The sequence below is a fragment of the Typha latifolia genome, chromosome 1 (assembly GCF_019914945.1).
Source record: "Typha latifolia isolate L0001 chromosome 1, TyphaL0001v2, whole genome shotgun sequence".
NCBI classification, from domain to species: domain Eukaryota; kingdom Viridiplantae; phylum Streptophyta; class Magnoliopsida; order Poales; family Typhaceae; genus Typha; species Typha latifolia.
The window spans coordinates 6,809,617-6,828,653 of NC_133086.1; the positions used below are offsets into that span (position 1 = coordinate 6,809,617).

At 35.1% G+C, this 19,037-nt stretch overlaps 2 protein-coding genes across 4 annotated transcripts; both read right to left on the reverse strand.

Annotated features, from left to right (window-relative positions):
* Positions 1–442: 442 nt before the first annotated feature.
* On the reverse strand, positions 443–4,853 carry LOC140780756 (hydroxyproline O-arabinosyltransferase NOD3-like). The gene is made up of 9 exons (XM_073126506.1): positions 4,770–4,853; positions 3,935–4,477; positions 3,275–3,342; positions 2,897–3,098; positions 2,549–2,646; positions 2,362–2,431; positions 2,176–2,247; positions 1,891–2,004; positions 443–850 (listed from the first exon to the last, which is right to left on the reverse strand). Exons 2-9 carry the CDS (start codon positions 4,346–4,348, stop codon positions 785–787), a joined length of 1,104 nt encoding a protein of 367 aa, XP_072982607.1. The 5' UTR covers positions 4,349–4,477; positions 4,770–4,853; the 3' UTR covers positions 443–784.
* A 2,343-nt stretch (positions 4,854–7,196) lies between these two features.
* On the reverse strand, positions 7,197–16,386 carry LOC140780935 (kinesin-like protein KIN-14A). Of its 3 annotated transcripts, none has more exons than XM_073126673.1 (21): positions 16,221–16,386; positions 15,654–15,811; positions 15,406–15,546; positions 15,068–15,323; positions 14,326–14,426; positions 14,167–14,235; positions 13,019–13,090; positions 12,487–12,561; positions 11,562–11,643; positions 11,277–11,372; positions 11,034–11,204; positions 10,847–10,953; positions 10,555–10,730; positions 10,290–10,454; positions 9,946–10,196; positions 9,677–9,840; positions 8,751–9,047; positions 8,615–8,657; positions 8,296–8,503; positions 8,022–8,200; positions 7,197–7,628 (listed from the first exon to the last, which is right to left on the reverse strand). In XM_073126673.1, the coding sequence occupies exons 1-21, from the start codon at positions 16,285–16,287 to the stop codon at positions 7,552–7,554; spliced, it is 2,955 nt and encodes a 984-aa protein (XP_072982774.1). In that variant the 5' UTR covers positions 16,288–16,386; the 3' UTR covers positions 7,197–7,551. The 3 variants fall into 3 exon arrangements, with proteins under 3 accessions (XP_072982774.1, XP_072982766.1, XP_072982759.1); XM_073126665.1 differs by having other exon boundaries at positions 8,296–8,536; XM_073126658.1 differs by having other exon boundaries at positions 8,296–8,657; positions 16,221–16,385.
* Positions 16,387–19,037: the final 2,651 nt, after the last annotated feature.

The following is a 19,037-nucleotide window of genomic DNA, read 5'->3' on the forward strand; positions in this document are numbered from 1 at the left end:
ACCAGAGTCTATTATTATATATATTAAAATAAATGTAATTAAATTGTAAAAGACCCAGTTTGATGACTGGCTGTAAGATCTAGAAATTAATTGCAGCCCACCTTTTAGCAGACCAAACAGTTGGATATGTTGTAACTGAAAACAGAACAGATTGGAACACATAGATATGGCCTAGAGACAAGTAATGTGTTAGGCTCTTTGCGCATGTACTTTTAAGTAACACTCAGCTATCTTCTCGTGTATTATATTATCTTCTTTCTGGATTCAATATAGGACGAAATTTGGATAACTCAAAAGACCTGGGTACAGAAGATATATTTTCTTTCACTTATTCTCATTATCATAAGAGATTTTGTCTTACAATTTCTTAAAGAGTTGAGTTTCAGAAGCACAAGATTCATATATTCTAAATAGAACTTAGAAAACAGATGTACTACAAAAATTAAGGGAAGAAAGAAATAGAGATCTTCATAGATTCGACATATAGAAAACAAAGTGATTGTTTTCTGAAAAATGGAAAGCATAGACACCTAAAAAAGCTATTCCACTGTATGTATCAAATGTAGAATAAACAGAGTACTTTACAAGACTGATTCGAAGAAAGCAACACGAGGACACCTAAAAAAGAAACGGCTTTTACAACTGTGAGTTCCTCCACCAGCTGAGCTCTTTCATCTTCTGTCAACAAAAATAACATCTATCCTTTGTTTCTCTAGGTATTTTTCCTCATGGATTCTGTATCTCAAAAATCTAGTTTACTTTAGCTGCATTTCTATAACTGTCATTATCTTCCATCATCCCATCCAGGTATGTTGGCAGTCGCTTCATTCACCATTTTGACCAGAGTAACCTGCATCATATCAGGACGAGTGTTGAAACCAGCAATCAGGTGACATTTGATAGTATCTGATATTGTGAATTGTCTTGCCTGGTCAAACCATCAAAACCCTTTGGTATGATTTTGGTAAGGAAAGCCTACGGCAAGGTGTGAAGCTAGGATGCAATGCATGATTAGCCAATTAGACAATGCAATGCAAGCTCAGATCTTTTAAACAATGTAAAATATATTTCTATAATCTCACGCTCGCTATTAGACACACTATCTCCTCATATCCGCACAGTCACGATAACTACCAGTATTTGTATGGTTATCATATTCTAGCTGCTATAAGCTAGAATATTCTCTAATGTCTATTACTTATCAGGTTTATTTAGCTTTCTAGAGATACTAAATGCTTTGTTCATTTCCTAGTGCACTTCTAATCTACCTCGAAAACTCTTGAGTGGTTGCCATCTATGATGCCATGACTCCTAAAAGGCGCAATCAACAATAGCATGCATAGAAACACATAAAACTACCCTATGAGTATAGTTGTTTCTTGTATCACTCCTCAAGTAATTTAAAGAGATACATTTATAGATACATGGAATGCATTTATAAATAATATCCGACACTTTCAGAATCGGTTGACCTTCTTTACCTACATCCAATTTACTGTTTGAGCCTATAAGTCATGCCGTAAGCATACAAAGTGGCAATTGCTACCAATTAATGACACCTACTATGTCATGCTCAAAAGAACCACAAATATTTTAGCAGATTTTCTCCTAAATCTACTAGATGAGGATAAAAATGTAAGACATAAAACAATAACCATCCAATATGCATATCCCATGTGAAACAAAGAAACATTGAGCTTTACTAGGTAGACTTCAACAGAGTGTGCTCCAAAAATCTATTTCAAATATCCCAATACATTAGCAGGAAGCAATTCTAAGGAATGAACTTTTACTTGGAGATAGTAACTTTATTGCTTCATAAGAAGATCAAGAATAACTAACAGCAATTTATTAAGGTGCTCTGAAAGAGTCCTAGAGTCGTGGACATACCACACTTTCAGGAACTCCTGGAGGGGGCAAGGAAAGATTTCTTGGTGGTGGACCACGAAGATGTGATCTTTTGTCAAAGCGCCATTCCCCAATTTTCCCATAAGTTAGTTCACCCTGAGTTCACACAATCCACAATCAATAATCCACCAAGAACATGACCAAGAGCTCACTAATCTTGTAGACATGGTTGGAGTCATTCAAAACAACAAAAGCAATGGCAACTTCAATTGTTACCAACATAAACTGGGAATACATCTATACGTCGATATGATTGCGAGTAGTTACCTTTAGAGAATAGTCACATCCATAAGTAAAGTGGATGATAAATGCTTTCCCCACTTTTAAGTCCCAAGGAGGCTGCAATTGCCATTTTCAGGGCACTCAAACACAATTGAAACCATACAATTGATATGTTTTTATACACAAGAAACATGAATATCAACTATTGGAAAAGCATGCAGTAGTTGATACCTGTATCATAAAATCTTTATGAAGAATATGATGTACACCATGCAATGCACTCGCAACAGCATAAGCATACCTGTGATAACAGTGCATACATCAAGAGATGAAATAAATCAAATCTGTCCATGTATTGTATGTAAAACCAAATATATTGAGTTAAAATTAGCAGATAGTTAATGATATTAATTCTCACATTTCTAACACCCATCCAAAAGTTTTGTCCGTCTCTGGGTCCTCTTTCATTTTCAAAGATATGTTCATCCAAGTAGGAGCAATTTTCTCCAGTTGGGACTGAAGTGAAATCAATTGCATGAACATGCAAATGCAGATAACATCAAGTTATAAGGTATAAATTAGAACAGTAGAAATATGTGAAAATGAACAATTTCTACTTAACTACATCCAAAGAGATTGCTCTGCAGAAATATAAGGAAAAATAGATCCTTTATCATGCTCCAAAGTTAACAATCTACAATATCTTGGCACAAGCATTTCAATCAGTAACACTGTAATGGAGACCATATCTGCAATTAAAAACTACCTTCTGAATAATAGCAGGAGAATTGCCAATGGGATCAATATCTGTTACAGGACCCTTCTCTTCTGGATAGTACTTCCTTATTAACTTTTCATGTTCAGATGGCTTAATATAGAAGAATGAAAAACCTGCTGGGTCATTTCCACGAGCCAAATTAGGTAAAGGTTTCACAAAGACATGATCTGGTTCTGCCATCAGTATATACCTGCAATTGTATATATCGAACATGAAAAACATTTCAATGTCATGGAACAAGAAGACCTTAAAAACAAGAGCAAGCAACCAGCTAATTCAACATGCAAGCGACTAGCATTAATAGAAGAAAAAAAGAGGAAAGTAAAAAGCAAGAGAAAGCAACCAGCTGGATTTACATGGACTTACTCCTCCTCAATCTTTGCTTTTTCAAGCCATTGCACAAAAGCCCAAGGCCTATTCAGGACGACATAACCCTGCCACAACATTACAGAGAAAACATGAAACATGTTGATTACTAACTTAAAAGTTACTGGTTACTGATTACAGCTCTAACTCCAATTTGGTCAACTAAAAATTATCAAGTGAATGGTACAGTTTTCTAATGGAATTTCTAAAACTTGATATAAGAGGGACAGAATACTTGGATATTTGTCAGAAATGTCATCTTTCGGTGACTAATTATAAGAGTAAATAGTTTTCATTCAACGGTGGACAAAAGACTGATTGTCTATGGGGGATGTGTTCTGAAATTTCATAATTCCTTAGATAAATCCAGACTTGCAAAATATTGTGGTGCAACAAAGCAATTTTATTTTCTCACCAAAAGATATTACCAGTTGTGGGAATTGACTAAAAGATAAGCACACAGATACTGCTACATGGTGGATCATATAGATTGTCCACTAGACTTGCATTTGAACAACGGCTACTCAGAGAAAACAGAGATTCTATTTAGTATATAAATAAATGATCTAAAAGATATGTGTTCAAATATATACCAGCAACAACAACAAATTATAGCTCAAGCATATTCAAGGAACATCTTTGCAATGGAGATATCCTCACCCGATCCATGCCAGCTGGGAGTGGGTCCACTACAAATGTGGGGATCTCTTCCATCAGATTATCTGGACTTCCCGAGTGTAGAACACGCGTAAAACCTCCCATCTCTGACCCCTCTCTATCCTTCATATGCTTATACCAGTAGTACATTATCCGGCACTGCCACTTGCTATACGGTGCATCTGTTGCCGTGAGGGCTACATGGAATGGCCTCCTGGGCCCCGTCGATCTCTTCAATTCCTCCGGCATCTCAACAATGGGATCCTGAATCGTGCCATCCAGCGATTTCTGCCTCTCCTCACTTCTCTGGTTGTGCATGACCATTGCCAAGAAATTGTAGGTTAAGAGGAAAGAGATAATTGTGATGAGGACCAGGAAGCACGAGGTAGCTTTGCCCATGTTCTTTCTTTCATTCATCTTTAGCTTCTCAAAGGCTCTTCTCTCTTAATAGAACCAGATTATTCTACAAAGAACCCACCAATCCAACAATACCAATGCCATTCACAACAAATTGGTGTATGAAAGGTGATGACTTTCGCTCAAATCCTGCACATTTCATCAAAATTACAACCAAATACAATGCATACAACAAAAAAAAAGCCGCAATCTTTAATGAAAATAAACGCCAGAACTCCTATTTACAAAAGGACCCAGATCAAAGAAGCGTCCTAACATTACCCTACATCTTCTAAAACTAAACTACTGCATGACATTGCATAAACCCATAAAATTCAACTAAAAATAGTTTGGAGAGAAAACATTAAGAAGATACGAGCATAGGCAGAGAGAGATAGAGAAAGAAGGAAGCCGAGAAGAGATAGGGAGAGAAAGATCAAACCTGAAAGAAGAATGGCGTTCGGCTCGATTCCATGGCGTAGTGGCGACTCGAATATTAGCAAAAGTCAAAGACGAAGGGAAGGCAAAGACTTTTGAAGGGAATAAATAGATTAAGTCGATACGTTTTCTTTTTTCTTTTTTTCTTTTTTTCTTTTTTTTTTTTTTCCTCAAGGAGAGAAGCTTTTAGACGGAGAGAGTCTGAGAGCAGAGAACTAAACAAATTAGTAATCGAGAGAGAGAGAAGGGAAGAGAAAATTGAATTGAATTTTATTTTATTTTATTTAAGGAGAGGAAAAAAATAATATATTTATTATTATACCTTTTAAACTAATATTAATCATTAAAATAAATCTGCATAAGCTCTAAATATACATCAGATTACTCTTAAATAAATAAAGTTATGATAAGAAATAAATTAAAATAGTATACACGATCTATATTATCCATAAGATATAATATCCAGTAGAAACTATACTATCTCATATATATAATCGTTAATAGAATCTGCATAGATAAATAATATAATAGAATATATAGGAGCATATTTATAATATTAAAAATATTAAAAGAGTTTGTATTTTTTTTTTTCTTTTTTTCTCTTATTTTTTTCTCCACTTTTGAATAGACTATTCTTTTCTCTCCCTTTCCTATTCTTTTAATCCTAACAATGATATATAGATCACAAAATACTCAGCTCAGAGGTTAAGTTTAAAAGAAAAACTTCTATTTTAAATACATTCATATTCTAAATATTTACTCTAATTTGAGAGTATTTTAAATTTGTATTTTTAAAAATAAATTGAGCATTCTTTATTCTATCATACTTTTGGGTTAAGATTAACTCGGAATATTTTTAAAGCATTTAAATTTAAAAAATTAAGTACTAATATCTAAATATTGTAAGTGAATAAGAAACCTTTTTAAAAAAATAGGGAAGTGACCGCATACTTCCACCAACTTTGAAATTAAAAAATAAAATTCATAGCTATATAACTTAATCTTTGTCTACCAAACTAGACATAAGAACTACGTGGGCAGCACCAACCTTCTACTCCCAAATTATTATTTGTGTGACGTTCTTACTTGAACTCGGCTCATCCTTTGCTCTACATCCCAAATATTAGTTTTATAAGGAGTATTTTTATACAAGTTTTAGTATGGCTTAAGCCCACCTAATATGCCATCTACTATTATTAACAGCATAGACTTCAAATTGCATGCTTTTGCTCATTGGTTTGTGAAAGCCAATTTATGATTCTTGCTTCACTTGAAAGAAAAAAAGAAAGAAAGAAAAAATAGAGTAAGTTTTACTTTTCCAATGAATTCTCTAGCAAGTCACACCAAATTATGATCGTCGTTATAATTTATAACATGATCGATAAAGTGACGAGCATTTACTAAATCATAACAAATTAGATTGGGTTTGAATAAAACCTTATTTTGAAGGTAAAGGAGAATGGAGTTGAGGTAATGTTCAACTAAAAAATTAATCATAGGTAATATTTTTGTGAGCATATATTTATAATTGAGTATAGGTTTCAATTTTCAAACTTATAGATTTTTTTTTAAATAAAAAAAATGTTGGAATCTATCTAGCTAACAAAATTGGTGCTAGCCAACCTAATGTCAACTATCACTACAGCCAATACAGTCAACCAAAAAAAGAAAAAATAGGTAGGATATGATGAGAGATTAAACTCATCATCCTCTCTAAAAGTGAGTTTTGACTCATTGTCTACCTTCCAAATTTATTATCTATTTTAGAAATATCAATTGGTGCCGCATCAGCTCGGTAGAAAAATACTAAATTTATCAGCGTTTTACGTATGATGTAATGTATTATTTTTTTCAGCACTTTATATCCTATATATATAAAATGGTGGTCCCATCTGTATAAATATAATATATGTGAAAAGAAAAAGGGTGAGAAGATTTCACTTGTTTCTCATCCATGCATGACTAGTTTATGATGTATTCTTAGATGAGTTGATATTAATTTTAGGAGTAGGTTATTTTAGGTGAATAAATTTATGAGAAGACCCAGTTTGGTTTTTTTTTAAAAAAAATCTCCAGTCTGATGGCATAACTGATAGGAAAAAGTTAAAACTATTAGTGCATACATATACATACTTTTTATAAACGAAGGCACACACAACAATATGGTCCTGCTTGTCTAAAGTGTGGCATTGTGCATTAAACAATCAACCACTTTTCTTTTTCAAGTGCATGCCTCTATGGACATTCTAGACTTCTTTGAACTTTATGCTACTAGGCTTTGGCCATAAGATGCCATGACTATCTTTATCATCCGAATATGAAGCCCTTTACAGTTTATTGAACACACACACACAAAAAAGAAATCATCTGTTGGTAATGTTACCTACCTCTGAATTGAGCCACACATCGCCATAGCAAACAGTATACTGGATATGGAGCAACAAACATGATGCTTATAATTTCTGTTAGACCAACTGTTAGTACAGAGAGCATGTTATGTTAAAGGAACTACAATTCTTTGTTGCTTTTGCTGCAAAGTGTAAGAATGTTACTCACTAAATACAATTCCGAGCTGCAATATCTACGTAAATGACACAGTTTGTTGGGCAGCAATATCTTCTTCTTGGAGCAAATGAGCTCCTGCAAGTCTGGCACATTGTCTTTCCTGGAGAGCTTCGAGAAGAAGCAAACGGTGGCGGATGACATTTACGCCATGGATCTTTATGGAACCTTTCAAGCTGAAGCATCTAATAGCAGAAAACTGTCCTTTTTCTGTTCAACTATATTCATAACCATCTCTTTGTGGCCTTGGCAGATGGTTGAACAGGTGGAGGAGTCTTGGCGCTTTTGATATCATTTGGAGCTGGAACAATAAAAGGGAAACTCTAAGTGAAAACTCCTGTGAATGATACACAAAAGTAAAATCTGAATATACTTTGATTAAATGTGCAACATTGGGAGTTATGATACTGCTAAAAAAATCAGAAGCAGAAGACACAGTGACAAACTCAGCTAGCGAACGAAAAAGGGTCATTTATTTACTAGACACAATTGAGTCAAACAATCATTCTGCAATCTAAAGACAGTGAAATAGCTAGAGAGAAGGAAACTAGACTTCTGCAGTTTGTATGAGTGCTATGATGTACATTATCAGCACTATTCTACTTGATTTACTCTGACAATTTAGAACAAGATAGTAATCATAATACGATACTGTAGGTAAGTTTAGAATCAAGCTATGCAGATTTCAACTCACATGAATCTACTTTCCCACCAAGTGAGGATCTTCTTGACACATTCAAACCCAGGGACTGAACATTTGTTAGTGACTGCCTCCTTATTGCCCTGGCATCAGCTGTAATTGGAGATTTTCCATCAGAAACTTTGCTTGTTCTGAGTTTAGAAGACGGTGCCTCTGCTGGAAATTGTGCATTCCTGCACATTTGAGGATAGGAAAAGAGCATAAAGTTAACTCTGCTAATCCAAACAGGTTGCATATTTGTAGGCCATGTAATTTTCTAAAAGATTACCTTCTTTCAGAACCATTTATAAATTTCCCAATGCTTTGAAGGGATTTTCTTATCTGGTATCCTCTGCTGCCTACATTAGCATTCATGTTCCTAGCCTCTGACTTAGTAGTGGAGCCAATGTCATTTCTGCCGTCACTCATTTTCATCGTCTTGTCTGGTGTTTTTTGTTGAAGAGGAAAAACAGATTGATTGTCTACCTTGAAAGCATCTGGAGAGCATTGATGGACAGCAGCTGTATCAACTGTGATAATTTTTGCATTGTTTAACTTTACTTTCGCATCTGGAATATCTTGCAAGAAAATTGGATCATGAGGAATACCATTCTCTTTAAGTGCCTTGTCTTCAGAGAATGTGGAATAAAGCTGTCATCCGAAGATGCAATAATCAAAGTTCAAATTTCCAGTTAACAAAGAGAAAAAGAACATTGACTGAAAGTTTACGACATAAAGTTCTACCTTCTTTTTACTATTAGGACCTTGTATGTTTGACAAAGTATCACAAATCGGCATATAATCTGAAACAAACTTAGACTTTGAAATAGGGGATTTTAACACCTTCCTATCATCCAACTTGGTTGCTGTCCCAAACTTTGTGTTGCTTGCATTTTCAATACTCAATCTTCGAGGACGTGGCGGGGTGCGTTCTGTCATTTGTTTTGATCTCTCACTGATAGGTGTATTCTCCTTCAACTTATATGAAGACATAGATTTCTCTGCTTCCTTGCTTGCTAATGCCTTCTTGAGACTATCTATCTGCAAATGTATTGCTATGTTAGTAAGACCTTCGATTAGGCTGGTGTTTGTCATGCGTGTAATTAGAATGTGAGAGCATTTTCAGCAGAAAGAAAATTTTGAGAAGCAACCATTTTTTGACAGAATGTAAATTTTTTTGTATAACAAGAGGGCATCACTTAGTGTAAGGATTCCTATTGTGGAACTTGATTTAGTCATGAAACAGTCTGCTGATATTGTGTACATACTTGCTTTGCATAAAATAATTCCTCTTACTTCCACCAAAGCTAGACCAATTTATTTGCAAAAAGAAGATGTATATTATTCATATAATATGTTTCAACCAACAAAAATAAAAATCTTAAAGTATCTAAAGTAATACAGCACAATTAATATCATTTCTAATGTACATTATAAGCAATCCTTATGTACTAAGTTATTAAATGACTTCACAAAACAATTCCACATCGTTGTAATGTAAAGCGGCATATGTGAACAATGAAAGTATCATTTGAATGTAGAAGAAATGTATTATCAAGCAAGCAACTCTGGTTGGGGCACAAACTAGCATCAAGTAAATCTAAGTGTGAAGAAACAAGATAGCTGAAGCTTCCAGCTACTGTGAACACAAAACATATGTTCATCCTTACCTGTCCTTTTAGTTCCCGAACTTCACTGCTTTCTTTGTTCATATGAGCAGCACCAAGCTCAACAGTTGATGCCCTTTGTGCAAACTTAAGTGTACTAATTGTTTCCAGATAAGAATCAGCTTCAGGGCTCACATGAGCAAACATTAACATCTTTGCATTTCCACCTATAGTAATATTTGAGGGAGTTAACCAAGTTGTAATACATACTTCTCATTGATAATCTTACCACTTGAAACTAAAAACAAGTAAATGAAGTTATAAACTAGTACCTAGTGAGTTTTGTAGTAGTTGTGTGAGCTTGCTGTTTCTGTATGGAATGTGAGAATTCTTCAGAGCTAAGGCTGTAATAACATCTCCCAAACAGGACAGAGACTTGTTAATATGCTGGGCCTCTTTCAATCTGTCCCCTGTGGCCTCTGATCTATCAACTCTTTCACTACCTGCAAGGTCCACTAAATGCAAGCAACTACGAATTGTGTTGCCTGAAATGTCTTTGCCACTAATATGCACAGTCAAGATACTGCATGTCAAACATAAAAATAATTATAACCTTAGATAAGGCCTCTAATTGTGCATCGGGAAAGAACTTAACGAGATCAATGATATAGGCTACCTATGAGAGCGGCTGCTTCTATGATTCATTGCTGTTGAACTAAAAGCACGGTTCTTCTCACCCAATTTCATCAGATTAATAACATCATCTGTGGATTGCACAAGCTGCATTTTGGCATCTGGAAGGCTCAATTGAGAATTGTTTGAGCATGTCCGTATCTCTAACGTAATTAATGTTAAGAACCAACAGGAAAAGTTGACTTGCACTTTTTTAACAATAATAAATTTAATTAAACTAGAATAGAATATCTCACAGAAAAGGATATCTAGTACTTGATGCATCTTCTGTTAGAAGGTCGCGGACTTGCTCATTATAGATTTCAACCATCTGAACTCGGATCTCATATTTTACATCTTCTCTAGTACTTGAGATTTGGAAGAGATCATCTAAAGCCATATAATTTATTCCCATTTCCTTTTCTAATCCACCTGATGGGCCACACTGATAAGCATGAAGAGATACAGAAGACTTGTAAGGGTTGGTTGTGTTATAAAACTCTATTCAAATAATTATATGGTAATATATGTCACTATAATGAGAGTTGCTAGGGATCATACCATGGTGTGTGTTTTACCCGAACCTGTCTGGCCGTAAGCAAATATGCAGACATTATAACCATCCATGACTGATCTTATCAAAGACTGTGTCTCCTTGTATACATCATCTACATATATTTTTGAAGATCTCAGTGATGTAAGAAAATATACGAAAGAACACCAATATAATTAGTCTGTAAAATATTACCCTGTGTAGCAGTTGGTCCAAAAACTTTGTTAAACTGAAAAATTTTGCGTGTACTCTGCGGCTTAAGTTGGTCAAGAACCATTAGTGATCCATCATTTCCAATATGATCAATGGAGCATTTCACTTCCAAGCTAAGAGGTGGCCTGATCCTGCAAAAGACTCGGATATTTCCTGTAGAATAATTGTGAGGAACTCTCCCCTTTGTAGATAACACTTTGAAAATTACAGTATACAAAATCTTACCTCTCAACTCTTGAAGCATGTTATACAAGTTCCTATTTTCTTTGACAGCTTGATGATACCCACTAGCAGCAGTAGAGAGCTCTTGAATCTGATACCCTATAGAAGAAATGGCATCAGATATTCAGAATAGTTCAAGGCTTCGCATTCAAGTCAAATCTGAGGTTTACATAATCTTTGTAGAGCTTATTGTTAAGAGCATCCCAACTAGATCAATAGTGGAGGACTGGTCTTGATGAACTGCCAAAGCAAGTTATGCTCTTCTATAACCCTTAGACAGCTTCTTACCTAATTTTGAAAAATCATTTTGTAATTGGCTCTGCATATCTAAGAAGTCCAATCTAATTCTGTGGAGTGTTGCCTTGAGTGCCTGCAAAGTGAGTTTAAGGTATTAAACACCATCCACTTGATACTCATCCTAGTAAAAGATAAAGTACTACTGACAGAATGTAGCTTCGGCAGAAAAGAGAAGATAAAGAGGCTGTATGTTAATGCTTTATGCATTGATGAACAAGATTTTAGGAAAATAACTTCATATACATAAGACACAAGAAGTTCTGAACAATAAAACAGCTTAATCAGGTAATAGATGACATAAATCATAGAATAAGCTGTTTACTATTGAGATAGAGAACACATCATTGACACTAAAAACTTCTGATGTTATTTCAAACTTGAAGTGAACAAGAAAGATTTTTAATTATGTCCAAATGCTTGGTATAAATAACCATGACCATGACGTCCTTTTCCAAACACTTCAGTTTACATATTTTGCTTTACATATGTATAAGACATGTTCATTGCTTCTTCCTTTCCATGTTCACTTAACTATGTCATCTTCAGTTTCAAGTTGCACTATCTGCATTACATTGTCTGGAAAATCTATACAAAGCATATCTTACATACATATAGCACATATTAGCAAAATTACATACATATTAACATCATATGTGAATTGACTTGATGTAGTTCTATCATGACTCAAAGATGTGCACAACAGTAAACTCCTTGGTAAGATGTTGTGTTTGCTAAGCAAGCTATTAAAGAGGTATAGTCATATATCTGATGCAAGTCTAGCTTCGTTTGTTAGCATAGTTCATACATTGTCCAGATCAACACTTATATTAATGTAATTAAAAATTTGTTAACAACTAGACATCATTCTACATTTTAACCAAGTGAAAAGTATGATGATTCTTATGATGATTCTTACCACAAGTTCAGTTTCTTGAGCTTCTATTAGATGCCGGTGATAGCAATCAACTTTTTCCACATGCAAGTTAGAACACTGCACAAGGGAACAAATGTATTAAAAAGGCTATCATCTCATAATAAAAATAATTGTCAACATCTAATGATGGAATTGTTTTTGAACAAAATGAGCAAGGGCAGATTAAAAATTGATTACTGGAGTAGTAATTCTCGATATAACTTCACATATGAATCTAACTGCACTTGCCTATTAAAAAACATATGGCTACCATATGCACAATAATTAACATTATCAGAGTACTTGACAGTTGACATTTATTAAGTACTTACAAATGCTCCAATAAACTCCCTGATAAAACTGAATTTAATTTTTATAATGCAGTAAATGCTGATAGAGGATAATAGACAAATGGAATTGTTTAATTGTCTACCGATCTATATGGTTTAAATATTGTAAACTAGTAAAGTACAAGCTGCATAGCATTGGTTCAAACTGAACAAATGGTAAGTTCATTCTCGAGGGCTCAGTATACCTCATTCTCTTGAGTTGACTCACTGCTAACCGTATTTCCTTCAGTGGAAAGAACTTGAAGAACTGATTTTAGCTACATAACAGGTAAATTTGCATGTTAGAGATATGAGATTTCTATGACAAAAACAAACAGGAAATTGCATAGCTATATTGCTATCATATACAAAAATATACTGAATTATGATGCAAGAAAATATCAAGCCTACACTAAATATCTAGCTAACTAACTACAGTGAAAAAGAGAGCATCATATCTGTTCTTGGATGTCTCAGACATGATATCACATTGATTGAACAATTATACTAGCACGGTTTCCACTAGTTTCTAATGCTCTTCCTTCCAGAGAAATGAGAATGAAAAATACAAGGTAGCAATCATCATCAAGACCCCTCATAGTTATCTAGCATGCCAATGATAAAGCATGAAACCCAGATAAAAGAAAAGGTGAAGAATTGGACAGCTTAGTTTATAATAGTTATATACTCATAACTTCATGCATCAATTAGGGACAAGAATGATATTTTCTGTTCTTCAGTTTAATTGTTATAATTTGTTAAAAGAGTATCCCTATGCATGAGGCATCTACCAATGCAGGATCTAGGGATAGCAATATGTGCATAACTTTCCTCATAGTTTGTTAAAAGTTTCCATGACATGAATTGGTGCCAATATGGTCCATCGGTAGAACACAAGGGATGCCCTTTGTTAAAATGTGCATTAATGTTTTACACAACAGTTGTAGTCATGCATATTTTCAGCTAAGTTCATTCCTCATGCATCTTTTCATATATAGACATTGGAAGCATTGCACATGTGCATTTATGAATAGACTTACGTGCAAAAGTCCTTTATGTGTTCATGCATTTGTAGTGATATGTAACTGATGCAGCTAATGCCCACATTTATGCTTTGCAACAAAGGGATAGGAATAAGGAGTTTGCGATGGAGAATTAAGGACCATATATTTGATATGATTAAGCAAACTTTCAGATGCAAAGGCATGATCAGAGTTTGTGTAGTAGATAGACAAAGAGAAAAGTATAGGATGCATGAGTTTTGTTGAAGACAAAATGAAGATGATAGAGGGAATTCCTTTCGCATCAAAAGGAAGAACTGATCAGAAAGAAAGGTGCTAGAGTAATATTGTACCTCACACAAGTTTACTTGTGGTTCTTCCAGACCTTCTGAAATAATCTTATTGAATAGCTCTATTGGATCCTAGAGTAAGACCATGTCCAAGTAAAAGTAGTCAACATCTGATAAATGATTATCATATAAAGCAGATGATACACTTGAAATAACTATTACCAATCGTCCTTGCCTCCAAAGATCCAGAATGTTTTGATTGATGTTTTCCTTTGAATTAAACATACAATCAGATAGTACTCTCAGAAGTGAGTCCATTGCCTCTGAAAACATACATATGAAATAGAGAATTACACGTCATAGTACAAGCATATTGTTATGCCGGATGCACTTAAAACCTCTTATCACCCATTGAGCTATTTATATAAAGAATTAGAGTACAAACTTTATGTTAAATTATTGAAAAAATATTTAATATTTTTTCTACTTTTGGGTGTACCAAGAGAGGTGGAGAAGTTTATCTTTCTTCCAAAGATTTCATTTCTCTCCACCTTGATATAAAGCATCATAAATCTGATTGCAGAATTAGTTGTTTGAAATATACTAAATCTCCCCTAAAGGATTATGCACGTATATATGCCAGCCTACTGCATATGTTCCCCTTGATTCACGCATAGTAAGCAAGATGTAAGTTAAAAGTCTCCTATTTGGAATATTAATGCATCTGAACAGAGTTTATCGCAAAAAGGTTATGAGGCTTAACTTATGGTTTGGTGTACCTACGTATTGCCCTCCCTCAACTATAAGAGGAGAGACCAAATATCAAGTTCAATTGTCGAATGATTCATGTAAAGAGTACTAAGTTTGACCAAAGAGCATATCAAATAGTAAGAACTAACAAGACCCTAAAATGACAACCATAGTAAATAACAACATTACCAAGGAAGAAACACGCAGCACACACCTGAACTATTTTGATTCACACTTTGCGAAGATTGCTGCTTCTCAAGAGCTGTCGTCATGTCCAAACGTCTACAATTGACCGAGGATCCTGACGAAGCGAGGTGAGACTGAGTGCGACCAGAAGATTGAGGAACTAAAGGCGATTTCATGTACTTCCAAGGCCCACTTCCTCCTGTATACTGCTTCCATTCATGAAATGACTTCAAAGCAAGAATACAATCAACTATTTTAGCTGTTGATCCAGCCTCCAGATTCTCCTGAAGAAACCATTGTATTGTGTTAAAGGTGCTAGGAAGAAAAATGGGAGCTTTAATCCATATCTCTTAGTTTGTAATTAACCCTTTCGATATCCGAAGCTTCAAAGCTCGGAAGCTTTAGATCCTCGACAGCAACCAGGAAGTTCCTGATGTTCTCGAAGTACTGATAAGCAGGTAAAGGTTGGCTGTCCCAGGTGGCTCCAGTCTGCTGGTTTGCGACAACCTTGAAGAAATGTAGAAAGAAATGGAAACATGCCATGGAGAATAAGAACCAAAAGGCACAAGAAAGAAAATAATTGAAGTGAAATGAGGGACTAGTACACAGTTTACCTTGGGAACGGCCCCCGGCTGGATCTTGTTGATGGTGTTGCAGAGAATGAGGCCACTCCTCAAGCAGGAGATGAATTCCAGTTCCGAGGGCTGCGGGGACAAGCAGAGAGGTCCAACCATGGTCTCAAGCCACGCGGCGGCTTGGAATCGCCTCAAGGCTGCCAGAAGAAGAAGAGGCAAGCAATGGTTAATCTAGGTTTTGGCAGAAATAACCAAACTCTTTCTAGCTTTCCAGGAAGGCAGGAAAAGAAAGTATTGAGAAAAGGAAATCTAATTTGATTCAGATTGATGAAGATGAACGCAACTGAATGATGACCCATCGATGACCAGAGCGGGAAATTCAACAAGAAACCAAGATCTTGTTAAGACCCAAGAAAACCCACTTCAAGATCATTTAACAACAAAAAAAAAACCATCTTTTTGTAAGAAAACCCGGTTGAAAGTTCAATCAGAAAGCCTTTTCCGTCCAAAAGAATGACACATTCAAACATTCAATTCTCCCCAACAAACATTTGAAATGGAAAGAGTGGGTAAGAGAGAGAGAGAGAGAGAGAGAGGGAGGCAGACCAGCTTCTTCTGCTCTTCTTGACGCCAAGCGTCCATCTCTGAAAGAAACTCTACAAGGCCCCTCCATTAGCCCTCTTTCTTCTTCTTCGTCTTCTTCTTCTTCTTAAAAACCAGAGAAGAGAGAAGACAGAGAGAGATTTGGAGGCGAAGGTGGAAGAGAACAGAGGAGACTCGGGAATCGTAACGTTAAAATAAGGAAGAAAGAAAGAATGTACAGAAGAAGGGCCGGGTGGATTTGAATTTGAATTGGTAGGGCCCGTCAAGACTGCCGTTAATGTTCGATCTGAGCCCTTCATCTCGATCTCCTCCTCACCACGTCATCCGATGGCTCAGATCGTGTCTGGGTTATTTTTGCCGCTACAAGTCAAAGACTATTTAATATCAAGTACTCTCGCCGATCTTAATAAATGATCAACTTAAGTTTATTTATGCGGACAGTACTAGAAAATGTTGATCCTTAAATATGAAGAACAATGTTAGATATGAGTAGGAAATCTTGATCTCCTCTCCACCGCAAGCATATGTTTCGTTCAATCAAAATTTAATAAAATAGATAGGCTGAGTAATGTATCTCAATTATTGGATCCTACTCAGCTAACAACAAAGGTTATGGGTTCGAATTCCCTCATGGATTTTTTTTTATTTTAAATTTTGAGTGAAATGTCCCTGCATTAAATTTCAAATTTGTCAATAGTTACAGAGGAGATGAGGCCCAAACCTTATCACAACATTGTTGGATGGATTTACTTGTTAGGCCATGAGCATTCCATGTGTTACAATGACTTGTGTACATAACTCTAGTAGAGAGGTAGAGTGGAGATAAGATTAGCGCAATGTTTGATAATATCAGAGATAGTCCAGGTGACCTCTCCTCTAGTGAGATCTCGGATATATAAAAATTCAAAACCTACCCTATAAATCAAAACTCTAACCCTATTTTCCCGTTACGATATTCTCTCTCTCGCTTTCTGTCCTTCCCTCCCGTTAGAGCACTACCTGAGCGATCGGAGACCACTCTACGACTCATTGGTCAATCATCTTCCATAATTCATATTCAATTTAAAGTTTAATAGGTTAGAATAGAAATACTTATTTTTGGGAGATATGGCGTTGCCGATGATTCGAGTTGGTTGGCGGCTTCAGATCGTTGCAGCTCGTGTACCGGAGCTTCGCGCTATTGGCCTCATGCCGTAGGCGCGCTTTTTTGAGCCCTAAAGGCTCGGTTTATTATAGAAGTCGATTCCATGGTCGTCGGCCATGGAATAGGACATTCGATTGTCGTTGGCGGCTTCTCTTATACATTGTGTGGTCAACATGGTTGCATGGGTGGTGGGAAGCTTACAGTGCGGCCAGTGGACCACCAACGGCAGTGATCGTCGATTCTTTCTCTCTCTCCTTCCCTTCGTTTTGATCTTCTCGAGGAAGACTGAGCCAACCTAATTTATTTCGGATTCGGGTCTAGATTTCAGATCCAACAGACCCGACCCAAAATTAATAAGTCATGGGCTATGGTTAAGCCTGCTGCCTAGTCCATGTATATTGGTGGGTTTGGGCCTTAAGCCTAAACCATTTATTGGTTGTTGTGTGGGCTACGGGTTAGCCACACCTCGACCCTACCATTTGGGCTTAATCAAGCTCATTTGAATAATTTAATAAGTTTTAAATTTAAGAAATTATGATATTGGTTAAATAAAAATATGTTATTTATGTATAATTAAAGGTGGTGATTTTTTCTAATATGTGGACTATATATTTTAGTCATTTGACCTAGACTCAAGTGAGTAGGTTCACTCACATATTTATTCGTCTTATACTTCATACTTTTTATCAAATCACGTATTTCTCTATGTGCAACTTAAATATTATATTTCTGTGTGTAATTTAATTGTTATATTTCTATATGCAAAATATATGATTCAGTATATTACTATCTTTTGTGCAAAATATATGATTCAGTACATTGCTATCTTTCGTGCAAAATAATAATTTTAATAACCAATAATATTAATAGAAAACACATAATTTATATTTGGTATGACTTAGAGCACAATTTCAGCATAGATCACTTATAATTTTCTGTAGTAACTCAAGTTTACTTGGAAGTCTAAGGGAAAGTCATATTTTAGATTACTATAGTGATTTTTTTATGTGACTCTAGCAGGGTTACGAAACAGTCTCATATTAGATGAAAATACTTTCTGAGGTGACTTTAATCTTTCTTAATGGTTAGTAGAAGAAATATAATACATTTATCATATAGTGATACCTTATGATAACCCTTATAAGAAGAGATATAATGTGTTTATCACATAGTGATACTTTCTAGTGACTTTAACTAGGTCAGCTATGACAAAAAGATCCGAACGCTATCTTAAGTTGACTTTTAGTTAATGTGGATCTATAGGGTATTGATCCAATTGAGACATATGCATTAATAATATTGAAAGAAATTCAGTATATTTACATAGAGCATATTAGAGTTATAGTTTACATTATTATTAGCTATGATGTTATTCTTAATATTATTATAAGCATGCTTAGTGAAAATTTTATTTTATATTGCTGGACTTGAATTTATTTAAAGTTATAGATTTTGATTTTATTTGACTTTTGAGTGAATTTTACTCATTGAACTATTATTGTTAGCTCATTTCAGGTACTAGTGAACATGATAATTGAGTGAGATGCATTGAGACCCTACCTCCACTTAGGATTTACTCCTTTTTATCTTTAGTTTTTTTAATCTTTAATTCAGTTTGATTGGAGTCACATTCGTGTTAATATTAGTCATTTTTACTTATTATTAGATTATATTTA